The following is a 21845-nucleotide window of genomic DNA, read 5'->3' on the forward strand; positions in this document are numbered from 1 at the left end:
TCATTTCTACCTTCTTCTCTATTATCTGTCACACAAACATTGGGTTGCTTGTGATATATCCTGATGTGAATCCCAAAACAGCTCATTTCTACCTTCTTCTCTATTATCTGTCACACAAACATTGGGTTGCTTGTGATATATCCTGATGTGAATCCCAAAACAGCTCATTTCTACCTTCTTCTCTATTATCTGTCACACAAACATTGGGTTGCTTGTGATATATCCTGATGTGAATCCATATTGCTCATCTCCCATTTTACTTTCCACTACTCTGCATATTTGTTTACCAGTTACCTCTTCCAAAACATTCATGCAATGTGACAGGAATTTGATACCTCTGTGCTGCCCACAGTTGTAAATGCCTCCTTTGCTCTTAAGCAGTGGCACTAGTATGCTTATTCTCTGGTCATCTGGGATATGCCTTCCTCTCCATGCTGCTATGAGTACTCTCAGGAGCCATTTCTCCAAAAATGCTGATATGCATATATCACACGTTTGCATTTCTGCTTTGTCTCTCTAACTCTCTTGTTTAACTGATTGTGACCATATTTTTGAGTAAAATGTTTGATTCTCTGTAAACTGTTTGTGTTTTGGTTTTGGAGCTTTTCTCCTCGGGTCTCCACTGAAAATGGGCCACAAGCCCAGCTGGACCAACCCGGTTAACAAATGTCAATAAATAAATAAATCTCACCCAACAGCTTGATCATATCTCCTGTGATCTTACCAGAGCCAGCTGCTTTCCCTGACTTCATTTTCCTTAGAGCTGTTCATACTACCTCTATTCTGGGCTCCTTCTCTGCTCTCATCATAGGCTGTGTCTAGGGTAGAACAGCTTTTGTGGGGTTTTCTTCATTCAGCAACTGCTGGAAATACTCTTTCAATCTGCTTTTGATGTTCTGTGGACTGGCAAGCAGTTTGTTGCTGGCATCCTTTATGAAGGGTGTCTGACTATCTTCTTTATTTTTCTGTCTTTGCCTTGCGATGTTATAGAGTTTCTTTGTGCCATTCACAGAGTCGCTTTCCAGAAGTTAGAATGCATGTGATGCTCTGTGGTTTGCTGTTGCAACTCCTCTTTTAACCTCTTTGTTAGTCAACCAGCATTCATTCCTAGTCTGGTCTGTCTTTTCTATATTCCAATTTTTCCTGCACTCCTTTAGTTCGATGACTTACTGGAATTCTGAATTCGACACCAGTTTTCCTTAATGTACCTTATTTTCAGATCTGTCTCAACTGTAGATCTGTTCTACAGCCCTTATATATGATGTTTTGAGGAGCTGCCATTCTTCTTCATCTCCACCTACTTCCTCTTCTTCTTGAGGTGCCAGAGTCCTGAGTAATTACTTAACTGTTGTGCTTCCTCTCCAGTCAACTTTCAGGTCTTCAGTCTGGTCTCTGTTGACCTTAGAGCCTTTTCTGCTTGCAGCTGACTGTGGTAACCAGTGGTTTATGCTGTGGGCTGACTGTTTCACTGGGGATAACTTTGCAGTCACTGATTCTACCTCACTGCTCTTCCTTACCAGGAAAAAGTCTACCTGAGTTGCATGGTGGCCACTGTTGTATGTGATCTCGTGACTGTCTTTCTTTCTGAACCATGTGCTGGCAACCATCAAGCCATTTGCCAGACATAAGTCTAGAATGGTCTCTCCTTCTTTACTCCTGTTGTCCACCTATGTGATATCAGGCAGTCCTCATATCCTGTTCTGTGTTCCCGACGTGCATTCAGGTCACCTATTATCAACACCAATTCTTATTGTCCTGCTTTATCTAGTAGGTCTTGCAGCTGCTGTCTGAATACAGTCTTTTCATCACAGCCCTGTTGTTGGGCATAGGCTGAGATCATGAATACTGCTCTATCATTACACTGGAGTTGGACTGACATGAGTCTCTCACTAATTCTGATGACATCCCTCATTGTCTTCTGAAGCTTCTCCCTCCCTACAGTTACTGTGGCTTTCCTGTGCTGCCTTTCTACCTTTTTCCTGGATACATAAGATGAACTTGTCTCATAGATAAATAGGATGTCCTTGTCTTCAGCCTTCTCCTTTCCATCATGTCATCCACTTCCAAGTCTCATCCTGTTTGTGACCCTACACTCAGTATACCAATTTTCAGTTCATATTTGGCAGGTTGATTGGCTTTACATTTTGCATAACAGAGCTATCTAGCTCTGTAACTGGACCAGTAGCTTATTGACCCAGGGCTGTTGGGCTTTATGGCAGGCACACACTATCCAAATAAGGACACATACACCCCTTCTACCATTAGCATGGGTCCCTGGTTTTGGTCAGAGTAGTCCAGCAAATATCCATGCCCATTTGGCAACAAAAGCTAACACGACCAGATCAACGAGAGACATATTTTTACTCCAAGAAATCACAGAAACTGAACAAACTTCAGAAAACCAAAATATATCAAGCGTATAAAACAGAAGAGACCCAGTACTCCAAGTAGTAAAATGCAAACCTTTAATGTAAGCGCTTTCGTGGAGGTCAATGCCCCCACTTCTTCAGACAACTTTACAACATAACTACCAACCTTTTTATATGCTTGATCAACATAATTAATCATTTAATTATCAATCAACCATTTGCTACTTGTAAAACAACTATAAGCACATACTATTAAACCACCTTTTAAAATTAGCACAATAGGTGCATTATATATATAAAAAAATCAATATAAAACCTCTGTTTAAATATATGTATATTTTTTCTTAAATAATCATATGCATGTTTATAATCAAAATGATTAAAATATATTAACATGTTACAACTTCATAATTAAGTCAAACATTTACTACAAGCTTTTAATAATTACCTGCTTATCTTACTTTCATATTGCATGCGCCCAACCATTATCTATGTAATGCCCTAAGCTTTAGAATACTCTTAATGGACATAAATTCATTTAAACCTGGGGGAAATAAGCTAGAGTCCTTATTTGCCAGGAAGTTTCCTGTTCTTCGAGGATAAGTTGCCAAGGCCCTCCTCTTGGGTCTAATGGGATTTGTTGTAATACAGAGAAAGTGAATTTGTGCTCTGGGTGAACCATAACGTGCTTAGCTAGTGCATTATTCATATCCCCCTTAAGAATACTGTATTGATGTTCATATATTCTTTGCTTGAGTTTTATTTCGGTTTTACCGATATAGAAAGAGGGACATGAATCACAAAATGCAACATACACTACGCCTTTAGTTTCACAATTGCATCTCCCATTTAAAATGCATGACTTGTCCCTTATCTTAATGGACAACCCTGTTCGAACATCCTTACAATAAGAACATGCCCCACATTTTCTCATTCCTATATTGTTGGATTCTATGCTTTTCCCTTTTTAACTATTTTTTCTTTCTATTATACTTTTTAGGTTTGAACCTCTTCCATAGGTAAACTTGGGCCCACTTCCTAATGTTTTATTGTTTATAAATGTTTATGTTTTATACAAATTACATTGTCTGGATTCTGATGGTGTAATTAAATATATACAGTATTGCTGAGTATTAGTGAAACTCTAAGGTAAATGTTGGTGAGGGGATAATGTAGATTAATAAAAGTGACACTGTTATTCATTGAAGCAAATGTCTCTCAACGATAAAATATCAGAACAGCTGATTCCAGCATCTGTTTGGTTACACTCCAGTCTTGGCCGGTTCCATAACCATTCCATGTAAATCCAGTGAAATCTCCACACTGTACTGGATTACCCTCTGGGAAATAACCACCTCCTCCGATACAGTGCTGTAAAAAAGCAGAGAGATAGGCTGGATTAGATAATAAACAACTTCAAAAATAGTAATAACTTTAATCACACACTTTGCTATTAATAAGGACTGCATGGTCTAACCAGTCTTCTTGGCTGCAGAGTGAGCCATCAATGGTCATCTGTGGCTGTAATACTTGTATGTTCTTCACTTATTTCTCATTGTTCTCTGTCTGCTTTTTAATGCAACTATACTTATTGTTATATAACCTTCAAGTTCACAATTGAATTTCTAGGAATAAAGTTTCATAATTTACTAACAAAATGTGACTGTAGAAAGTATCAGATGTAATCAGTATGATTTATTTCTAAAACCTGTAAACTAATCTGGTAAGGCCACTGCTGCTGAAATGATAACCTAATATAATAACTTTCACTTTGTACCCCTCGATGCAAGATGTACATGGTTCATAGGTAATTATTAAGCTAGCTGCCATTGAGGACCATTTTAAGCCTAGACAGTTTTCCTTCAAAGGAAATCCTTGTAATATGTGTTCATGAGGTAAATACCTTAATCATTATAACAAACCCCATCCCCTGGGGATGGGGTAGGTATGACTTGCCAGCTGCAAATATCCGAGACAGGATGACTCTAATTATAAATGAGAAATCTGAAAAATACATGGCGCTGAAAGGACTAACTGATGCTGGTAACACTAACTTTTTCAGCTATCACACCCTTCTTGTAAAATCATGAACTGCAGATTACGGGTATACTGCTAATGCAGTTGTAACACATTTGTGATGTACACCTTTCTGTGTTCATTCAGTGCACTGTGATTGCCTTGTGGCAATGTAGGTAGTGGGAGAGTGTTGCTGTGTGCAGGATTCTCTGAAGGCCCACTGCTTAATTTCAAGTGGGGTCCATTTGCTTTTATTGGTACATTGGTTAGCATTCTTTCCTTGCATATAAGGAACTGGGGTTCAGCTCCCTGTCAGGGAGAGAGGAAGAAGTTTTGGAAAGGCAGTACAGTGGTTCACAGATTAACAATTATGCCTCACTGTTGTGCAGTCTTAGATCAGTGTCAATCTCTGGAAATTTTTGATAGCGTATTGGTAAGTGCTCTGTCTTACAGGTCACAGATTACTTTATGGAGATTAACATGTTGGATCAGTAATAAGATCATTCTTTTCTTTAGAAACATCGTAAGGGTGGAGTGAAGGGGCAGCTGCTCTGGGTGCAAAGTGTTAGAGGATGTGGTTGAGAAATGCATTCTTTATTTCTGTACTGGCAATTCTGAATGCCAGTACATTAAAGCACTTGAAAGGCACTTCAGTGTTTTTATTTGTTTTTCAGCTGAATGAAATGTACCAATCAGTTTGCTACAGTAAAAGCAGATCTGAGGGCATGGAGTGCCAAAGTGAGAACCGGCACCAGGTACTAGATGAGCCTGCTATAGTTCTGCTTTTCTTACTCTTGATCTATAGTGTAGTTTTAGCTTGACACCATTGTAGATCATTGTGTGTATTGTATCAAGTCAGCCACTGTAGCTAGATAGCATGTGCATATAAGTTACTGAGCATGTGCAAGATCAGTGCAGTTTTGTACAGTCAGTCAGAGTGAATGCAGGCATGAGTGAACATGCACATGCGATTGTGTTTTAAGTAATGAGTCAGTCAGTTAGCTTAAATATATGTTCCAGTTACAGTTCCTAATGTGTTTATGTGCAATAAAGTTGAACCCATCAGAGTGCCTCAGTGTCTCATTTGAACACAAGAGACATGCGACATGGTATCAGAATGGGATCTGAAGTTGAAGCAACTCGCAAACCACGATGCACGCAGTTAGAAACAGATGAATATACAGGAGCCAACTTGCAAGCAGGTCAGTGGTTATTCAAAGGTACATAGACTTGTTTGAATGATTTTTAAGTCTCCAAATAAGTGGCGAAGGATTAAAATGTCTGACATTATGACATACTGGTAAAAGTATTCGAAATAAATACAAAAGTGTTCAAGATCATTTCGGAAGTGATAAGATGTATGGAAAAGGTAAAATGACTTAATATTTTGCAATGTACTACTTTTTTGCATTAACTGAAGCATTTCAAAAGTATCCAAAATGTCCGGAGTGTTTGCAGTGTTAAAGTAGAGCCTTTTCAGAGAGATTGTTGTGCATTTCAGCATAATTACAAGTACCTGGTCTACACTTATATTTAAATGAATTTTGTTATGGCAGAGAGATTTTGTAGACCTGGACCACTGGTGTTTGATAATAATATTGCTGAGAAATGGAGAGTGTGTGAGCAAGAATATGATATTTTCATACAGGATGCATTTTCAGATAAAGATGCACGTACAAAGGCATTCATACTTCTTAATTTAGCTGTCTCAGAAGCCATTGAGAGGAAACATTCATTTGTGTATGCACCTGCCATGTATGGAGGGGAGGGGAGGGGAGAACTGCCATATAGTGATACAGTCTGAAATGCAGGAAGACCCTGAGTGCTTAAAACATAAATTTAGAGAGATGTGTAAACTTCGAATGAATATTACACTGGAAAGGCACATGTTTTGCGCAATAAATCAAAAGTCTGGTGAAACTATAGCAACATGTACTACCAGCTTAAGAAATAAAGCAAAAACGTGCAGGTTTGGTGATTTGAGAGATGAGATGATAAAAGACAGGCTTGTGTGCAGTATTAATAATGGGTCTATATCATTTCAGGGAAAAACCTATTTGTCAAATACCTTTTTGTTGAACCCAATACATCGAAGCCTTAATTCATCGAACATTAAGCAAATTTTTTCCCAAGGGAAAAAATGCTTGGTCAACCTAACTGGCTTCACAAAATTCACGACATTTAAAACCCACCAGGTGGGACCTGTGCCCCCCCCCACACTCCCCTAACTAAATATACCAACTCCAAGATTGCACTACAGTGGGAAAAAGGGCATATTCCTGATGATGGCTAAGTGCTTTTTCCCCCGGGAAAAAATTGGATTAAACGAACATTTAATGGATTAAGGCTTCAACAAATAGGATTTTCGATAAAATGAAGTATACCCATTAATGATGTAGTGAGAAAGATTTTGCTTCGAGACAGTGATTTAACATTGAGCAAAGCCATTGAGATTAGTCAAATAGCTTACAGAAAAACATATGAACCTGCTTACAAATGGGAAACACATGCATGCAGTTTCTGCTAGTGTGAATATAGATAGTATACAACACAAAGCTAAGTTGCGAAAGAAATATAAACCAAATAGGGCCACAACTCCCAACCTTATTGGTAGCTGTCGTAATTGTGGAGGCAGTCATGAACTTAAACTAGAGAAGTGCTTAGCTTGTGGTCAGCAGTGTCACAAATGTAAAAAGTGAAATCATTTCAAAAGGCTTTGCAAGTCTAAAGTGGCACATACTTTTATTGAAAAAAGCTTCTGAAGAAGTAAGTAGATCAGATACAGAGGTGTGAGCAAACTTTCTGAATTGATGGTATCTCTGTGATTCCAAACCAGTAATGACACCCACAGGAAGAGCAGCGTTCCGAATAAAAAGTCAAAATAAAGCAAAAACCAAAAATGGAATGCTGTGGCTCGCAAATAACCTTAACAGTATTCAGCCAGTTCAAAGTAATCAGGAACCTCGCAAACACAAGTCATATAAGGAAATATACTCCAAGTCAAACGTAAACAGGAACGTCCTTTAATCAGTAAGCGCTTTCACCCCAAGTAGGGCTTCATCAGACTGTACAAAGAACAGAACAGCACAGTCTTATATAATCAAAGCAATTAGCTAATTAAAACATCATTATATCTAATCAACCAAATCCAAAACACTCTAATATACGCTGAAACAGGCAGCTAATGTAATTTATATAGCAAATTGAAAGTGTTAAAATCATTTCAAGTATAATGTATTAAAAATATATGCATACAAATATTTAATTATTTAAATGTTTAAAATATATAAATATAAACATTTTAAAATGCAACATTTATTACAATTCAGTGAACCAATAATTCCTAAAGCTGGTCACTAGATGGTGCTACACACAGTAAAACATAAAAAATAATAAAAAACACTCATAGAATGCTTCCCAAACCTATGTAGCCTACATAATGTCACAAATTCTTTGAAATTTTGCTAAATGATGGAATTAGCATTGGTACTAAAGCCAAGTAAAGATGTGACCTACCCCCTCCTTCTCAACCTATTATAATACTATATATATAAATAATTCTGTATATGTAAATATAGAAACAGAAACAAAAACAAAGGACATCTAACATACTTACTATACATAACTAGCTTTATATAACACATAATACCAAATTATTTTATGGCCCTCAGTCTTCTTTTCTTCAAAAAAGGGTGAAGACTGACCTTATCATTTAGGCCTGGTGGTATATCTGCTTTCCATCTGATTATCCACCTGGTTTCAGTTTCTAAGGTAATGGGCCATAAAATAAAATAATTTGGTATTATGTGTTATATAAAGCTAGTTATGTATAGTAAGTATGTTAGATGTCCTTTGTTTTTGTTTCTGTTTCTATATTTACATATACAGAATTATTTATATATATAGTATTATAATAGGTTGAGAAGGAGGGGGTAGGTCACATCTTTACTTGGCTTTAGTACCAATGCTAATTCCATCATTTAGCAAAATTTCAAAGAATTTGTGACATTATGTAGGCTACATAGGTTTGGGAAGCATTCTATGAGTGTTTTTTTATTATTTTTTATGTTTTACTGTGTGTAGCACCATCTAGTGACCAGCTTTAGGAATTATTGGTTCACTGAATTGTAATAAATGTTGCATTTTAAAATGTTTATATTTATATATTTTAAACATTTAAATAATTAAATATTTGTATGCATATATTTTTAATACATTATACTTGAAATGATTTTAACACTTTCAATTTGCTATATAAATTACATTAGCTGCCTGTTTCAGCGTATATTAGAGTGTTTTGGATTTGGTTGATTAGATATAATGATGTTTTAATTAGCTAATTGCTTTGATTATATAAGACTGTGCTGTTGTTCTGTTCTTTGTACAGTCTGATGAAGCCCTACTTGGGGTGAAAGCGCTTACTGATTAAAGGACGTTCCTGTTTACGTTTGACTTGGAGTATATTTCCTTATATGACTTGTGTTTGCGAGGTTCCTGATTACTTTGAACTGGCTGAATACTGTTAAGGTTATTTGCGAGCCACAGCGTTCCATTTTTGGTTTTTGTATCTCTGTGATTGATGAAACAGTTAGTACAGTAGATTATCAATTAGCAGCAAAGAGAGAAATATTTTGTACTGCAGATTAATGTGAAACCTGCTGAGCTTAAAGTAGACACTGGATCCAAGTGCAATGTTATATCAGCACAAATATTTGCCAAAGTAAGAGCTGATGAGAAACCTGATTCAGCAAAGTGTGCAAAACTTGTTGCTTATGGTGGTGAAGAGATTCAAACTGATGGTGCAGTAATTCTCACATAGCATTCTGCTTGGAACAGCTATGACTTGCAGTTTTACATAGTCAAAAGACATGTACAGTCATTGTTCAGCCTCAAAGACAGTTTAAAAATGGGACTGATTTCATTTAATAAAGAGGCTGGTCCACTATATAAGTTTGAACAACAACAATAGTTTCACACAGAATTTTTTTAGTGAATATGCTGATATTTTCACAGACGAGCTTGGCAAACTTCCAGTCATATGTTCCATGAAGTTAGACAAGTTGTCAGACCAACAAGGAAGGTTCCAGTATCAATGTAGAGCAAAGTAAAAGCAGAGCTTGACAAAATGGTGAATTTAAGTGTCCTTACTCCAGTAAAAGAACTGACTGAATGGGTATCCTCCATGGTTGTAGCTCATAAGAAAAGCTCAGATGATATTCAAATATGTATTGATCCGAGAGATTTAAACAAAGTACTTAAATGTCTTCATCATCCAATGTGCACAGTAGAAGAGGTAACCGCTGTCATGTCAAATGCCACTGTTTTTTCAGTCTTAGATGCAAAAAGTTCATTTTGGCAAATTTTGCTGGATCACAAATCTTCATTCAGTACACCATTTGGTAGATACAGATTTTTGAGAATGCCATTTGAGATTAATTCTGCTAGTGAAGTATTTCAACATGCGATGGAACAAATTTTTTAGGTTATCCCTGTGCTATTATAGTAGACGACATTATTGTAGGGGCAACAATAAAGTCGAATATGATAGAAACCTCAAGAAAGTTCTAGACCATGCTTATGAAGTAAATCTTAAACTAAATCCTCAGCAATGTAAATTCAAACTGAAAGAAGTTAATTATGTGGGTCATTTGTTTACCAGTTCTGGCTTGCAACCAGATCTGTCTAAGCGAGCAGCAATACTTGAGATGCCAGTTCTAGAAAATGTCACATCTTTACAATGTTTTCTTGGTATGGTCAACTAGTTCACCCCAGACTTGAGTGAGCTTTCAGCACCGTTAAGTTGACACACAAAAATGTAAACTGGTGCTGGTTGGAACAACATTAAAAGCATTTGATATTCTGGAACAAAAAATTGCCAGTTCACCCACATTGAGATATTATGATGTTCACAAACTGTAACTCTTTCATATAATGCTTTAAAGTATGGTCTTGGTGCAGCATGTCTTCAAGAAGGTATACCAGTAGCCTATGCATCCAGATCTTTAACCCAAACCGAAATGCAGTATGCACAAATTGAAAAAGAGCGTTGGGCAGTAGTGTTTGCATGTTTGAAGTTCCATGATTATGAGAAACCTGTTCAGAGTCTTATCACCAACCTCTAGTGAAAGTTTGAAAAAGGCAATACGTACAGCCCCAGCATGCTTGCAATGCATAAACTACAATTTCAATATTGTTTATACAAAAGGCAAATTTTTATATCTTGCTGATCCTTTGTCAAGAGCACCCAGATAAATAACAGAACAGCATGATAATGAGAAAGCAGATTTTAATGTCATGGAAGTCAAACATTTTTCCTCATCACATCTTGATGAACTCAGAACTCACACAGCTTCAGGCCTCATTCTCCAGAAGCTGAAACATGTTATCAGTCAAGGATGGCCAGCATGACAAACCAGTCTACCACTTGACATACAGCAATAGTTACCCTACAGAGATGAACTTATGATGGAAGATGAAATCATCATGAAAGGTCCTAAAGTGGTAATTACTATAGCATTACAAAAGGAATTCATCAACATTTTGCATTGTAGTCACCCGGGAAATGAGTCAACCAAAATAAGGGCAACAGGCATAGTATTGTTGCCTTCTATGTCAAAAGATATAGAGAAGGAAACTCTAGCATGTTCCATTTGCAACAGTACTAAATCACACCAACAAAAAGAACCACTTCAGCTAAACCAGATTCCTGAATTATCATGGTCGACAGTTGCTACTGATATTTTCAAATGGAATGGTCTTCCTTACTTAGTGTAAGTGGACTCTTATTTGAATTGGTTTGAAATTGACCTTCTTCCTAACTTAACGTCAAGCACTGTCATTACAAAATTGAAAAGACATTTTTCTGTTCATGGTAGTCCGCACAAAGTCATATCTGACAATGGTGCACAGATTACAAGTCAGCAGTTCAAGAATTTTGCTGAGTCTTGGGACTTTGCCCGTGTTACTGGTAATCCTTAGTATCCACAGTAAAATGGATTAGCTGAGTGCGCAGTTCAAAGTGCAAGGTACTTGTTGGATCGGTACTGATGTTTTTCTTAACCTTCTTAATCTCAGAAACATTTCTCAAGATAATTTGCTTGGTTCACCTGCTCAGAGATTGATGTCCAGACAGACCAGAGCAAGTCTTCCAATCAGTAAACAATTATGCAAAGAACAACAGAATGGTCAAGATTCAACTGTTGAGAATATGCCAGTCACAAAAGTTGTACTTGATAAATCCAGCAAACCTCTTAGATCATTAAGACAAGGAGAGATTGTGAGACTCAAGCATCTAAAAGATATGACTGAGTGGGAATTGTCAAAATATTTGTGAAGAACTGAGATCTTACATCATACAATCTGAAGGAATGAATTTCAGGACTCAAAAACACATGCTTACAAACTGAACACTTTATTACAAGCTGTTGTTCCTGCTCTGTTAATCATAGAATTAGTATCTAAGGTGACCTCTGGTGGTAAAAAACGGTTATGTACCACCATATCTGCTAAATTTCTACTTCTCTATTAAGAAACCTTAACATATTTTTTTTAACAAACATCAATTTGTAAGCATATAGTAAATACAGTTCCAAAAATAAATAATATGAAATTTACACCTAAGGGCTTGTACACATGTAATACAATGGGAGTAATTTATGCTTTGAGATGCAGCTGTAACCTATATTATATAGGAAAGACAGGCAGAGCCTTTAAAATTCGCTTGCAAGAACATATTCGAGATATTAAAAATAAAAAAATAGATAGTCCCTTAGGACAGCATTTTATACTTGCACACAATGTGAAACCAGGATGTTTAAAAGCATACATTTTAGAAAAAGTAGATGTGTCTTTGGGAGAATGTATAAATATTAAGGCTAAATTGTTGAGAAAGGAAACTCTCTTTATTTTAAAGTACAACACTCTGGAACCTTTTGGGTTAAATAGAGTGTAACTGGAAATATGTAATTTGATTAAATGAATAATGGGCTAATTGTTTAATTTTAGAAGGTATATAAAATGGAATGTAAGGAATGAATTTAGTACTCTTTGAAGGCCTGGTGCCGAAGCGTTAAGTCCATAATAAATTTGGTGAGCTACTTTGTGGTCCGTGATTGTGCACTGTGAATTGTCTTTTATTTTATATTTGAAGTTACTGTGGTTTTTGGATACTCTGATTTCTTTCCTGATGTTTTTTCAGTCTTGATGCAGGTGAAGTACTGGCAGCAGTTCATGTTGACTTCCCTACTATTTTTGGCAGCTGTGTTACAAAGCTCTAACACCACTGTTCCTATGAACTCATTTTCTTATTATGAGACTTCCCCTAGACATGAACTCACAATGAAGGAAGCCAGCTGTCTTTGACAGTGCTTCCCTTATTTCCTTGTGTATGTACAAGTATTAACAGTACACTCAGTTTACTCAAGACTATCTGTTCATTGTTGAAGTGGCTGGACAAATAACTGTTAGCTACATCCACCTGTGAGACTTGGATGTTACTTGGGCTGAACAGCTGAGGTTTCTTTCTCTGACTTTTTTCCAGAGTATCACCTTTTTACACATATTTTGCTAAGGTACAAGATTACACTCTTTTCCCTGGGAAAACAGAGACCTTCAGAAAATTCTAAAATTCCCAGTGGAAGGACATGACCTTCTTTTGTAGGATTCTATTTTTTAGATCCACTTCCTTTTCCAGTTTTAACATTACATGTTATTTTCGAGTCAGGTGCTACCATGTTTCCACCAGCATTGGCAAGTTTGCATTCCAGCCTGTCTCTGCATCCACCCCTTAGTTCAGTTCTTCATCTTTACTTTCATCATCAACTCTTTTCTATCCTTCTGTGATGTTGACTTGTAACATCGAATGTGGAAACTCTTGCCCCAGCATTTGTATTTCTTTGCAATTCTTCCTGTTTAAGGCTTTTATTTGTGAAGTATCAGACAAAATCTCACTAATAAGAATTGCCAGCATCATAATTTTTTCTTCTAGTGTAGTTGCGTTTCGCTGCACAAGTAAACATGTTCCTCCTGAATACTGCATACACACTGAAGTGCACAGGAGTAAACTTTTATAGCATAGGAATTAAGCAGTCATCATAATCCCAGCTGGCTGCACTGCACATATCATTTTTGAGGAGGCATTTTTGTCCAACTGAAGGCATGGTTTAACATTTAGGTAGTCTGCTTCTTCAAATATACAAATGAATAATGTATATATATATAATTTATATAATATATATAATTTATATATATAAAACTAGCCAGTCTTGCACAGATGATATTTGAATCCCATCACTACCAAGTAACATAACACTAACAAAGTTGCCTTGCACTTAACAAAGGAAAATGGCTACCAGTGACTAACACCTATAAACTTCTTAATCAAGGATACTGTTCGGCATTCTAACTCATTCGTTTTTTCTAGACCATCCTTTACCTTTGCCACCTGTGAAAGGTCCTTCTCTAAAATTGTTCCAGCTTGTTGGAACTCTCTACCATAACCTGTCAAACAAGATGAAAATATTACTTTTTACGAGGAGGCTCTTCATTCCACCTTGCTAAAGGAAAACAAATGTGAGTGCTTCAGAGATACTGACTAAAGCACTTTTTTTGCCTCTCCTACCATAACTCTAAACTCTGATCATTACATCCCTTCTTTGGACCTTGGAAATAACTCTCCCCCTTCTAGTTACAGTCACTGAATATATATCGAGAAAAGGTGCAGGGTAGGCCCTTATAACTTGTGCAACCTTTTTTTTCTGCTATGTATAAACCCATTTTCAGTTATTCTTTTCTCTATACTAAAACATTATGATCCCTTCATTTGGTTTGCCCATTTTCAGTAATTGTTTCACTATACTCAGACAGTATGATCCTTTCATTTGGCTCGCCCATTTTCAATAACTATTTCACTGTAATCAGACAGTGTGATCCTTTCATTTGGCTCGCCCATTTTCAGTAATTGTTTCACTATACTCAGACAGTATGATCCTTTCATTTGGCTCGCCCATTTTCAGTAATTGTTTCACTATACTCAGACAGTATGATCCTTTCATTTGGCTCGCCCATTTTCAATAACTATTTCACTGTACTCAGACAGTGTGATCCTTTCATTTGGCTCGCCCATTTTCAGCAATTGTTTCACTGTACTCAGACAGCGTGATCCTTTCATTTGGCACTTTCCATGTCTCTTTATAGTATACCACTCTGTCCTTGGGCATTCTCTTTGTGACTCCTTACTCTAGAGAAATAGCACTCAAAGGAGATTCCCTTCTCATAGTAAATTAAACCTACTCATATAGGTTACCCTTTTATTAATAGGTAGTTTCCATTATTTTCTATGCTTAGCATTTTTTCAATCTTTCTTCAGACACACTTATACGTTAGTGTACATTTAACCACATTATACTTTTATATAATTTGTACATTAATCACCTGCATCATACTGTACACACATTATAACATATTTTGTGTACTCCGCTTCTATTATTTTACAATGTCTCATCATTTGATTGTAATCTGTATGCATTTTATTTATATTTTGTTACTGCCTGCTTGGCCCAGATCATGGCTGAGAAGGTTCCTTGGATGAACTAACTTACCTAGTTAACGAACATCAAATAAATAAAATAAACACTGGTGCTCACATGGGGGGCATTGCAATAAGGCACCATTGAGCACCCAGGTACATGATGGACAGGGCTTGAGGTCCTTGAATCCACTCCACTCCACTCCACTGCACACAGATAGGTCTGTTGTTGACCAGGGTGATAGCCTTTCAGCTAACACCACTGGCACCTACCAGGTTAAAGTAGAAAAGAAGCAGACAAATCTGATTCACTAACCAGTTCTCAGATTGTACGCTTGACATCAAGATCCTGCAGGGAATATGCACCACTGGACTGGGTATGTACTTTCAACATCCACGCCCATTCTAGGACACATACTGACCACTCTAAGCTGAATAAATTATACATACCAGACTACACAGGAACAAACTTTTATAGCATAGGAGTTATGAAATCATCATGATTCCAGCTAGCTCCTCCCAAAATATATTTGCTGAGTTGTCCATCTAGTGGCACTGTTTAGTATTTTGGCAGTCTGCATCTTTAATCATATAAATGAATAAAAAAGGGGACAAATGAGCCATCAACAGAGGGGGCTGCTCCCACGGTGTGATACATGGTCAATACATTACTCGCCTTAGGCCTGATTCTCACCACTTTGTCTCTGAACTTCTACATCTTCCAGACCATTTGATTTCTGGTAAAGCCATTTACACACAGTAATAACCTTTGACACAAGTTATTACTTTCACACAAATACATGCACACTTGGACAATACCCAAGGAAGGATAGTAGAATGTTTTGGTTCCTAACAACTTTCATCTTGGCAAAGGAGACCTGCCATTAACCTAGATATTAAGCTAAGAACACAAAAGTTACTGAACTGCTGATTACTGGCCAAAAAATAATAAATATGAATTATACTTTAGAAAACAGTCTGCCTTGGGGGCAGATGCAGCTGCTTGGCCACCTACAGTTGTAATACCCTATTCTTAAATAATAAATAATAAATACATGACTACCCATCACAGGATATTAAACATAAATACATAAAAACTTGCTTGGAAAATGAAGCTAAGACTGTTACAAATTAAATATGCAGAAGTGAATACATCTGCAGAACAGAAAAAAATAATTAATTGCAGAAACAGAATATTTAAAAGTAAAATGCTAATGCTAGACACATAGACTGACTAAATCTGGCTCAACAAATAATGAATCCTTAAGAGAGCTAAGCTACCAGAAAATTGTGCTGGCAGATTGTAAAACATACATTTTAACACAGCAAGGTCTAGGTAAGGAATGAATTACACTTGTTTGAGCTCAAACATATTTTAGCTTATTATTTTTCCACATAAACAAGTTGTAATGAATTCATTTTTTTTCTACCAAGAAAAAAATAATAAACATAGTACCAATCAAGTTCTCCAATCCATAAATCCATTTTATGTCATCCCCTCTCCACACTCCCTCTGTATAACTACACTCCGTTATCTAATCTCCTCCATTTATCTCACCTTGTCAATCACAGCCATAATTTTGCTAGTTTATAACATTCATTAGTTACCACTCAATTATGCTTATTAAGTGCACTTATGATACTTATTAAATACTTTTACATGCTACTTTTTGAAAGTGGGTATCTCAGAGTGAACTTAAGGATAACGAATTTTTGATGTACTAATATTATTAAGTAAACCAGGGAAATATGTATCAATTTATAGTAACAAAGAAAACGTTTCATCTGCAGACATTGTCGGAAAATTAACCATATGCCTAGATTTTGCCTGAGTAACAGTAAAACTACATTTATGAAAACTGTAGCTAGTGAAGTCCTGCTGCTAATAATGCTAAACCTATACAATGTTAAGAATTGCCAGCAAAATAGTTAGGTCAGCCTTTAGCTACTATGCCAGAACCAAGATAATTAAATGCAGTATTTAACTGATCAGAGGGAAACTGCAGATATTACCAGATTTTGAAGGTATAACCATGTTTATAACATTATATGTTACTTATCCCAAAAAGAGTGCCAGAATGCAAGAGGAGACAAAACAGCAGTTTGAAGCTTGTCAGTGTCTTTTTTAATAGATGTGCTTTTAGAAGCAGAAAGAATTGAAAATAAACTTATGGTGTGTGTATATGATTCCTTTATTTTTTCACCTCTACTTCCCCAGCCCTGCTGCTCCCCTTCTGGCATGTTCTTTAGCTCCCCTGAGTACCACCTCCTGGACTGGTTCCTTCATCAGGCAGGCTAACTCAGCTTCTAGCGGAGATGGCCTTGCAGTGAAATTCCTACAGCTGAAGAGTGAGGACACACACCATGGATATTTGTTGAATGTGGGCTGGGATCCATCATCCTACAGCAGTGGCCAATCAAAATCCCTACCCTGCAGGAACAATGTGCAATGATACCAACAAGTTTTTCACTTCCCTTCTGAACTGCTAAGATGTAAGGCCTCTGGTCTCCATTAGAGGCAGCAGAAGCAGTGGTTCTACCAAAACTTCCCCTAATAATTTGAAAGCTAGCCATTGGCTAAACTCAACCTAATGGCATTAAAACATTTTTTGCAGGCAGACAGTCCCTAAAATGTGGAGTAAGTATCACCTAGACCCTTGCTACTTATAAATACTACATCTGAAATCAATGTACTTCAGAGTATTGGGAATATTTTGAGGTACAGTAACCTCAGATTTAGTATTTGTTTAACAACACCAATAATTCCTCCAGGCAGCTAAATGGATCCCAACAGTAAAATTATATAAATCCAACAGCAGAGAACCAGAAATCCAAACGTCTTAAAACTAAATATACTTTATTTCATTAACACAAGCAAAGCTTTCAAGTCACCCACAAAGCCTTCTATAGTTATACCAAGGACAAATCACAATACCAGAGGAAAACCAGGCACTCAGCATTACTGCAGCGCAGGTTAAAGCTGCATTATCCAAGGCCAAGAATACAGCTTCCATGGGACCCAACAATAACCCTGGATGTGTTCTACATGAACTACAAAGTGAACTGGTACCACATCTGTGTGCCCTGTTCAATCACAGCCTCACCTCAGGCTTTATCCCTATCGAATGGCACGCTGCTACAGTCATCCCTCTCCATAAAGGGGAAGTGACTACAGACCCTGGGAATTATCACCCCATTAGCCTGACGAGTCTGATATGTAAAGCTATGGAGCGGATCATCATGGACCTAATTAACAAGGATATAGTGAATCTCCAAACTCTAGATCCCACACAATTTGGTTTTGTGAAAGGTAGATCATGCTTGCTCAACTTGGTTGACTTCTTTGAGTCAGTCATCAGAGCTGTGGATGAGGGCAAGGCCTTATAGCCTACCTCGATCTGGCCAAGGCCTTTGATACCATTCCCCACTCAGGAATTATTGATAAACTCACCATACTAGGCATCAACCCCTATATCACTAGGTGGGTTGCAAATTGGCTACCAGATAGAACTCACAATTTGAAAGTAGCAGACTCCAAGTCAGACTGCTAACCAGTCATGAGTGGAGTCCCACAAGGATCGGTCCTGCGTACTCTCTTGTTTGGCATCTACTTCTCAGAAGTCCAGGCCAGAACGGAGAGACTCTGGCTGACCAAGTTCACAGACGACTGCAAACTGGGAGCCATTATTAGCTCCCCAAGTGATGTAGAGATCCTACAGAAAGGCCTCACTGAGACCAATGACTGGTGTCAAAACAATGGCCTTAACCTTAATGCCAAAGAATGCATCGTCATTCCCTTTGGAAAAAAATCAGTTCCCACTAATTACCACATCGATGGGAGCCCACTGAACACTGAAAGCATTATAAGAGATCTGGGGACACAGGTTGACAGCAACCTCTCCTTCGACTACCACATTGTCACTGTGGTCAAAAAGTCCTTCTATGTGGCACATCTCATTACCAAGGGTTTTGCATCCAGGAGGAAAGAGGTCATCATCTCTCTCTCTCTCTCTACTCTTCCCTCATTAGACCAATCATTGAGTATAATGCCCCATTTGGCATGTACCTCACTAGACACATGCAAAAGCTGGAAAGGCCACAAAAGTACCTCACGAAGGGGATCCTAGGCCTTAAACACATGTCCTACACAGACAGACTAAAAAAACTCCAGCTATTTTTCTGTCTCATATCGTCTACTAAGAGACGATCTCTGCTTGACTTACAAAGCCATATCTGACCTAGCTCTGTTAGAAATGCTACATCTAAAGAAATCCCAATCCCTCTACACTACACACTCCAGAGACCTCAACCTCATTACTACAATCAACAGAACATGCTGGAGGTATAGGTTCATAATCCAGAGACTGCTCATGCTCTGGAATAGACTTCCCATACATGTCAACCAGAGCACCTCACTGGCACTCTTCAAGAGAAATCTTAATGAGTGGATGGGAAATAGAAAGTCCACCCCAGGATCACTCCAGTGGCTCTACTTGATAGAGGCACTGGGAACTAATGTCTGGCAGCATGATGCCAGAGCACTTCTACGGGCTAGGCTTGTAAAGGTTCCAGGGCCATTAGCCTAGTACACACCTATGAATCTATGAACCCAGATTCTTTCTCAATGCATAAATTAATTAATTCCCATTACTTCTAGTACAAGTATTTAATGCAAAAGCTAGCCTATCACAACCAAATTACATGTCACATGACGCATTCTGAAAAGGTTTTAAAAGATACATAGTTGCTCATATAGATACACATACTCATAGGATCATAGGACGTTACTAGACTAACGACCCTGGGGTCATTCCCAGCCTAGCCATCTAATCCCAATCTAATACCATAGATACACTAGTCAATACCCAGGATTACATTTAGTAATGACTGCCCATGTCCAGGAGGGTTATGGCTGCTATCTTCAGTAAGAATTTACAGTGCCCCATCCACTTGTCCAGGTTCCTTTTTAACAGTGTCATAGAGGTGCTCTGCTTCACATGAATTGGCAGTCTATTATAAAGATACTGCAGTCACTGGGAGACAAATCTGTCCCTACAGCACATCCTATTCAGGTTGCAGGCCATATTTAGGTCCCTGGAATGGGTATAGCTAGTCCAATTTGATATACAGATGTGCAGCAAATTCATTAGGTTTGTGTCGGAGATTCCTTTGTAAGCCAGGCATAAGTCTCCCCTAAGAAATCTATACAATACTGAGTATTTGTGTCTTTCGGCTTTTTCCCGGTTAGGGGTCGCCACAGCGGAACTCCGGTCCGCTAATGATTGGCAATAGAGTTTTATGTGCTGGCTTGCCGGGCCTAACGCACAATCTTCAATGAAGGAACGCCCGTTCACGCATGTCGCCACACAGAAGACGCTCTAACTGAGGATCGAACGGACAATGTCTAACTGTGAGGCAACAATACTACCGCAGCACCACCACCGCAGTAATCTACTTAAAAAATTAACTTAAAAAAGTAAAAAATGTATGTGTGTGCATATAATGCATATATAAAGAATATATATATATATTGTATATATATATATATATATATATATATATATATATATATATATATATATATATATGTGTGTGTGTGTGTGTATATATGTGTGTGTGTGTGTGTGTGTGTGTGTGTGTGTGTGTGTATATATATATATATATATATATATATATCTGTATATATATATATATATATATATATATATATATATATATATATATATATATATATATATATATATATATATATATATATATATATATATATATATATATATATATATATATGGGTCTCCTTTAATTTACCGAACCGACACTTCACCGACACGCAGAAGACCGAGACGAAACGACCGACAGGTAAGTTGACCGAAACGGTGATTTGCCGACAGCTGAAAGACCGACAAGGGTAACGTGTGAGTGCGACTCAGTAAGTGTGCGATAGTGACGGATTTAGGAGCGGTACGGTAAGTGTGTGATATTGTGGGATTTTGGGTTAGGGTGTGGGAAAGGTGAGTGTGCGGCAGTGTCGGAGTTAGGGTTCGGGTAAGGTAAGTGTGTGATAGTGACGGACTGTAGTTTAGGGATGGGTTAAGTGAGTTAGGTTTAGAGTGCGGGTAGGGTGAGTGTGTGATAGTGACAGGCTTTATGTTTTAGGGTGGGTTAAGTGAGTTAGGGTTAGGGTGCAGGTAGGTTAAGTGTGCGATAGTGACAGTCTTTAGGTGTAGGGGTGGGTTAAGTGAGTTAGGGTTAGGGTGCGGGTAGGGTAACTGTGCAGTAGTGTCGGACCTTAGGGTTAGGGTTTGGGTTAAGGTTAGTGGATATATCATTGTGTGTCGTGTAGTTTACATTGTTTGTGTCGGTGTAATGGTGTTCGGTTTTGTGAGTTGTCGGTGTTGTGTGTTTTCGGTTATTTGGGGTCGGTGTTTTGTGTGTCGGTGAATTGTCGGTTCGGTAATGTAAAGTAGACCCATTGGATATAAAAAGTTTACACACCCCTGTTAAAATTCCAGATTTTTGTGATATAAAAAAATGAGGCTACAATAAATAATTTCAAAACTTTTCCCATCTTTAATGTGACCTATATCCTGTACAATTCAATTGAAAAACAAACAAATCTGTTAGGGGAAAAATATAAAAAATAAAGCATACAATAAGCTGGTTGCATAAGTGTGCGCACCCTTAAACTAATACTTTGTTGAAGTACTTTTTGATTTAATTACAGCATTCAGTCTTCTTGGGTACACACCTGCCATCAATTAAAGAGACTGATTAACCCCAAATAAAGTTCAGCTGTCCTAGTAGGATTTTCCTGGCATTTACTTAGTTGCCTGCTACAGCATAAGCCATGGTTTGTAGAGAGCTTATAAAGCATCAAAGGGATCTCATTGTTAAAAGGTATCAGTCAGGAGAAGGATACAAAAAAATGTCCACAG

The 21845-nt window shown here is 37.6% G+C and overlaps 1 protein-coding gene across 1 annotated transcript in view; it reads right to left on the reverse strand.

Annotated features, from left to right (window-relative positions):
* Window positions 1-2451: 2451 nt before the first annotated feature.
* The window catches only part of LOC122791747 (intelectin-1a-like), a 478747-nt gene continuing 459353 nt past the window's right edge, over window positions 2452-21845 (reverse strand). The window contains exon 8 of the mRNA XM_044059659.1: window positions 2452-3740. Within this exon, the coding sequence (XP_043915594.1) occupies window positions 3588-3740 (153 nt within the window). The 3' untranslated portion in view covers window positions 2452-3587. The remainder of the gene's footprint in view (window positions 3741-21845) is intronic.

Source organism: Protopterus annectens, chromosome 17.part0, assembly GCF_019279795.1.
Source record: "Protopterus annectens isolate FY-2018-M chromosome 17.part0, PAN1.0, whole genome shotgun sequence".
NCBI classification, from domain to species: domain Eukaryota; kingdom Metazoa; phylum Chordata; order Ceratodontiformes; family Protopteridae; genus Protopterus; species Protopterus annectens.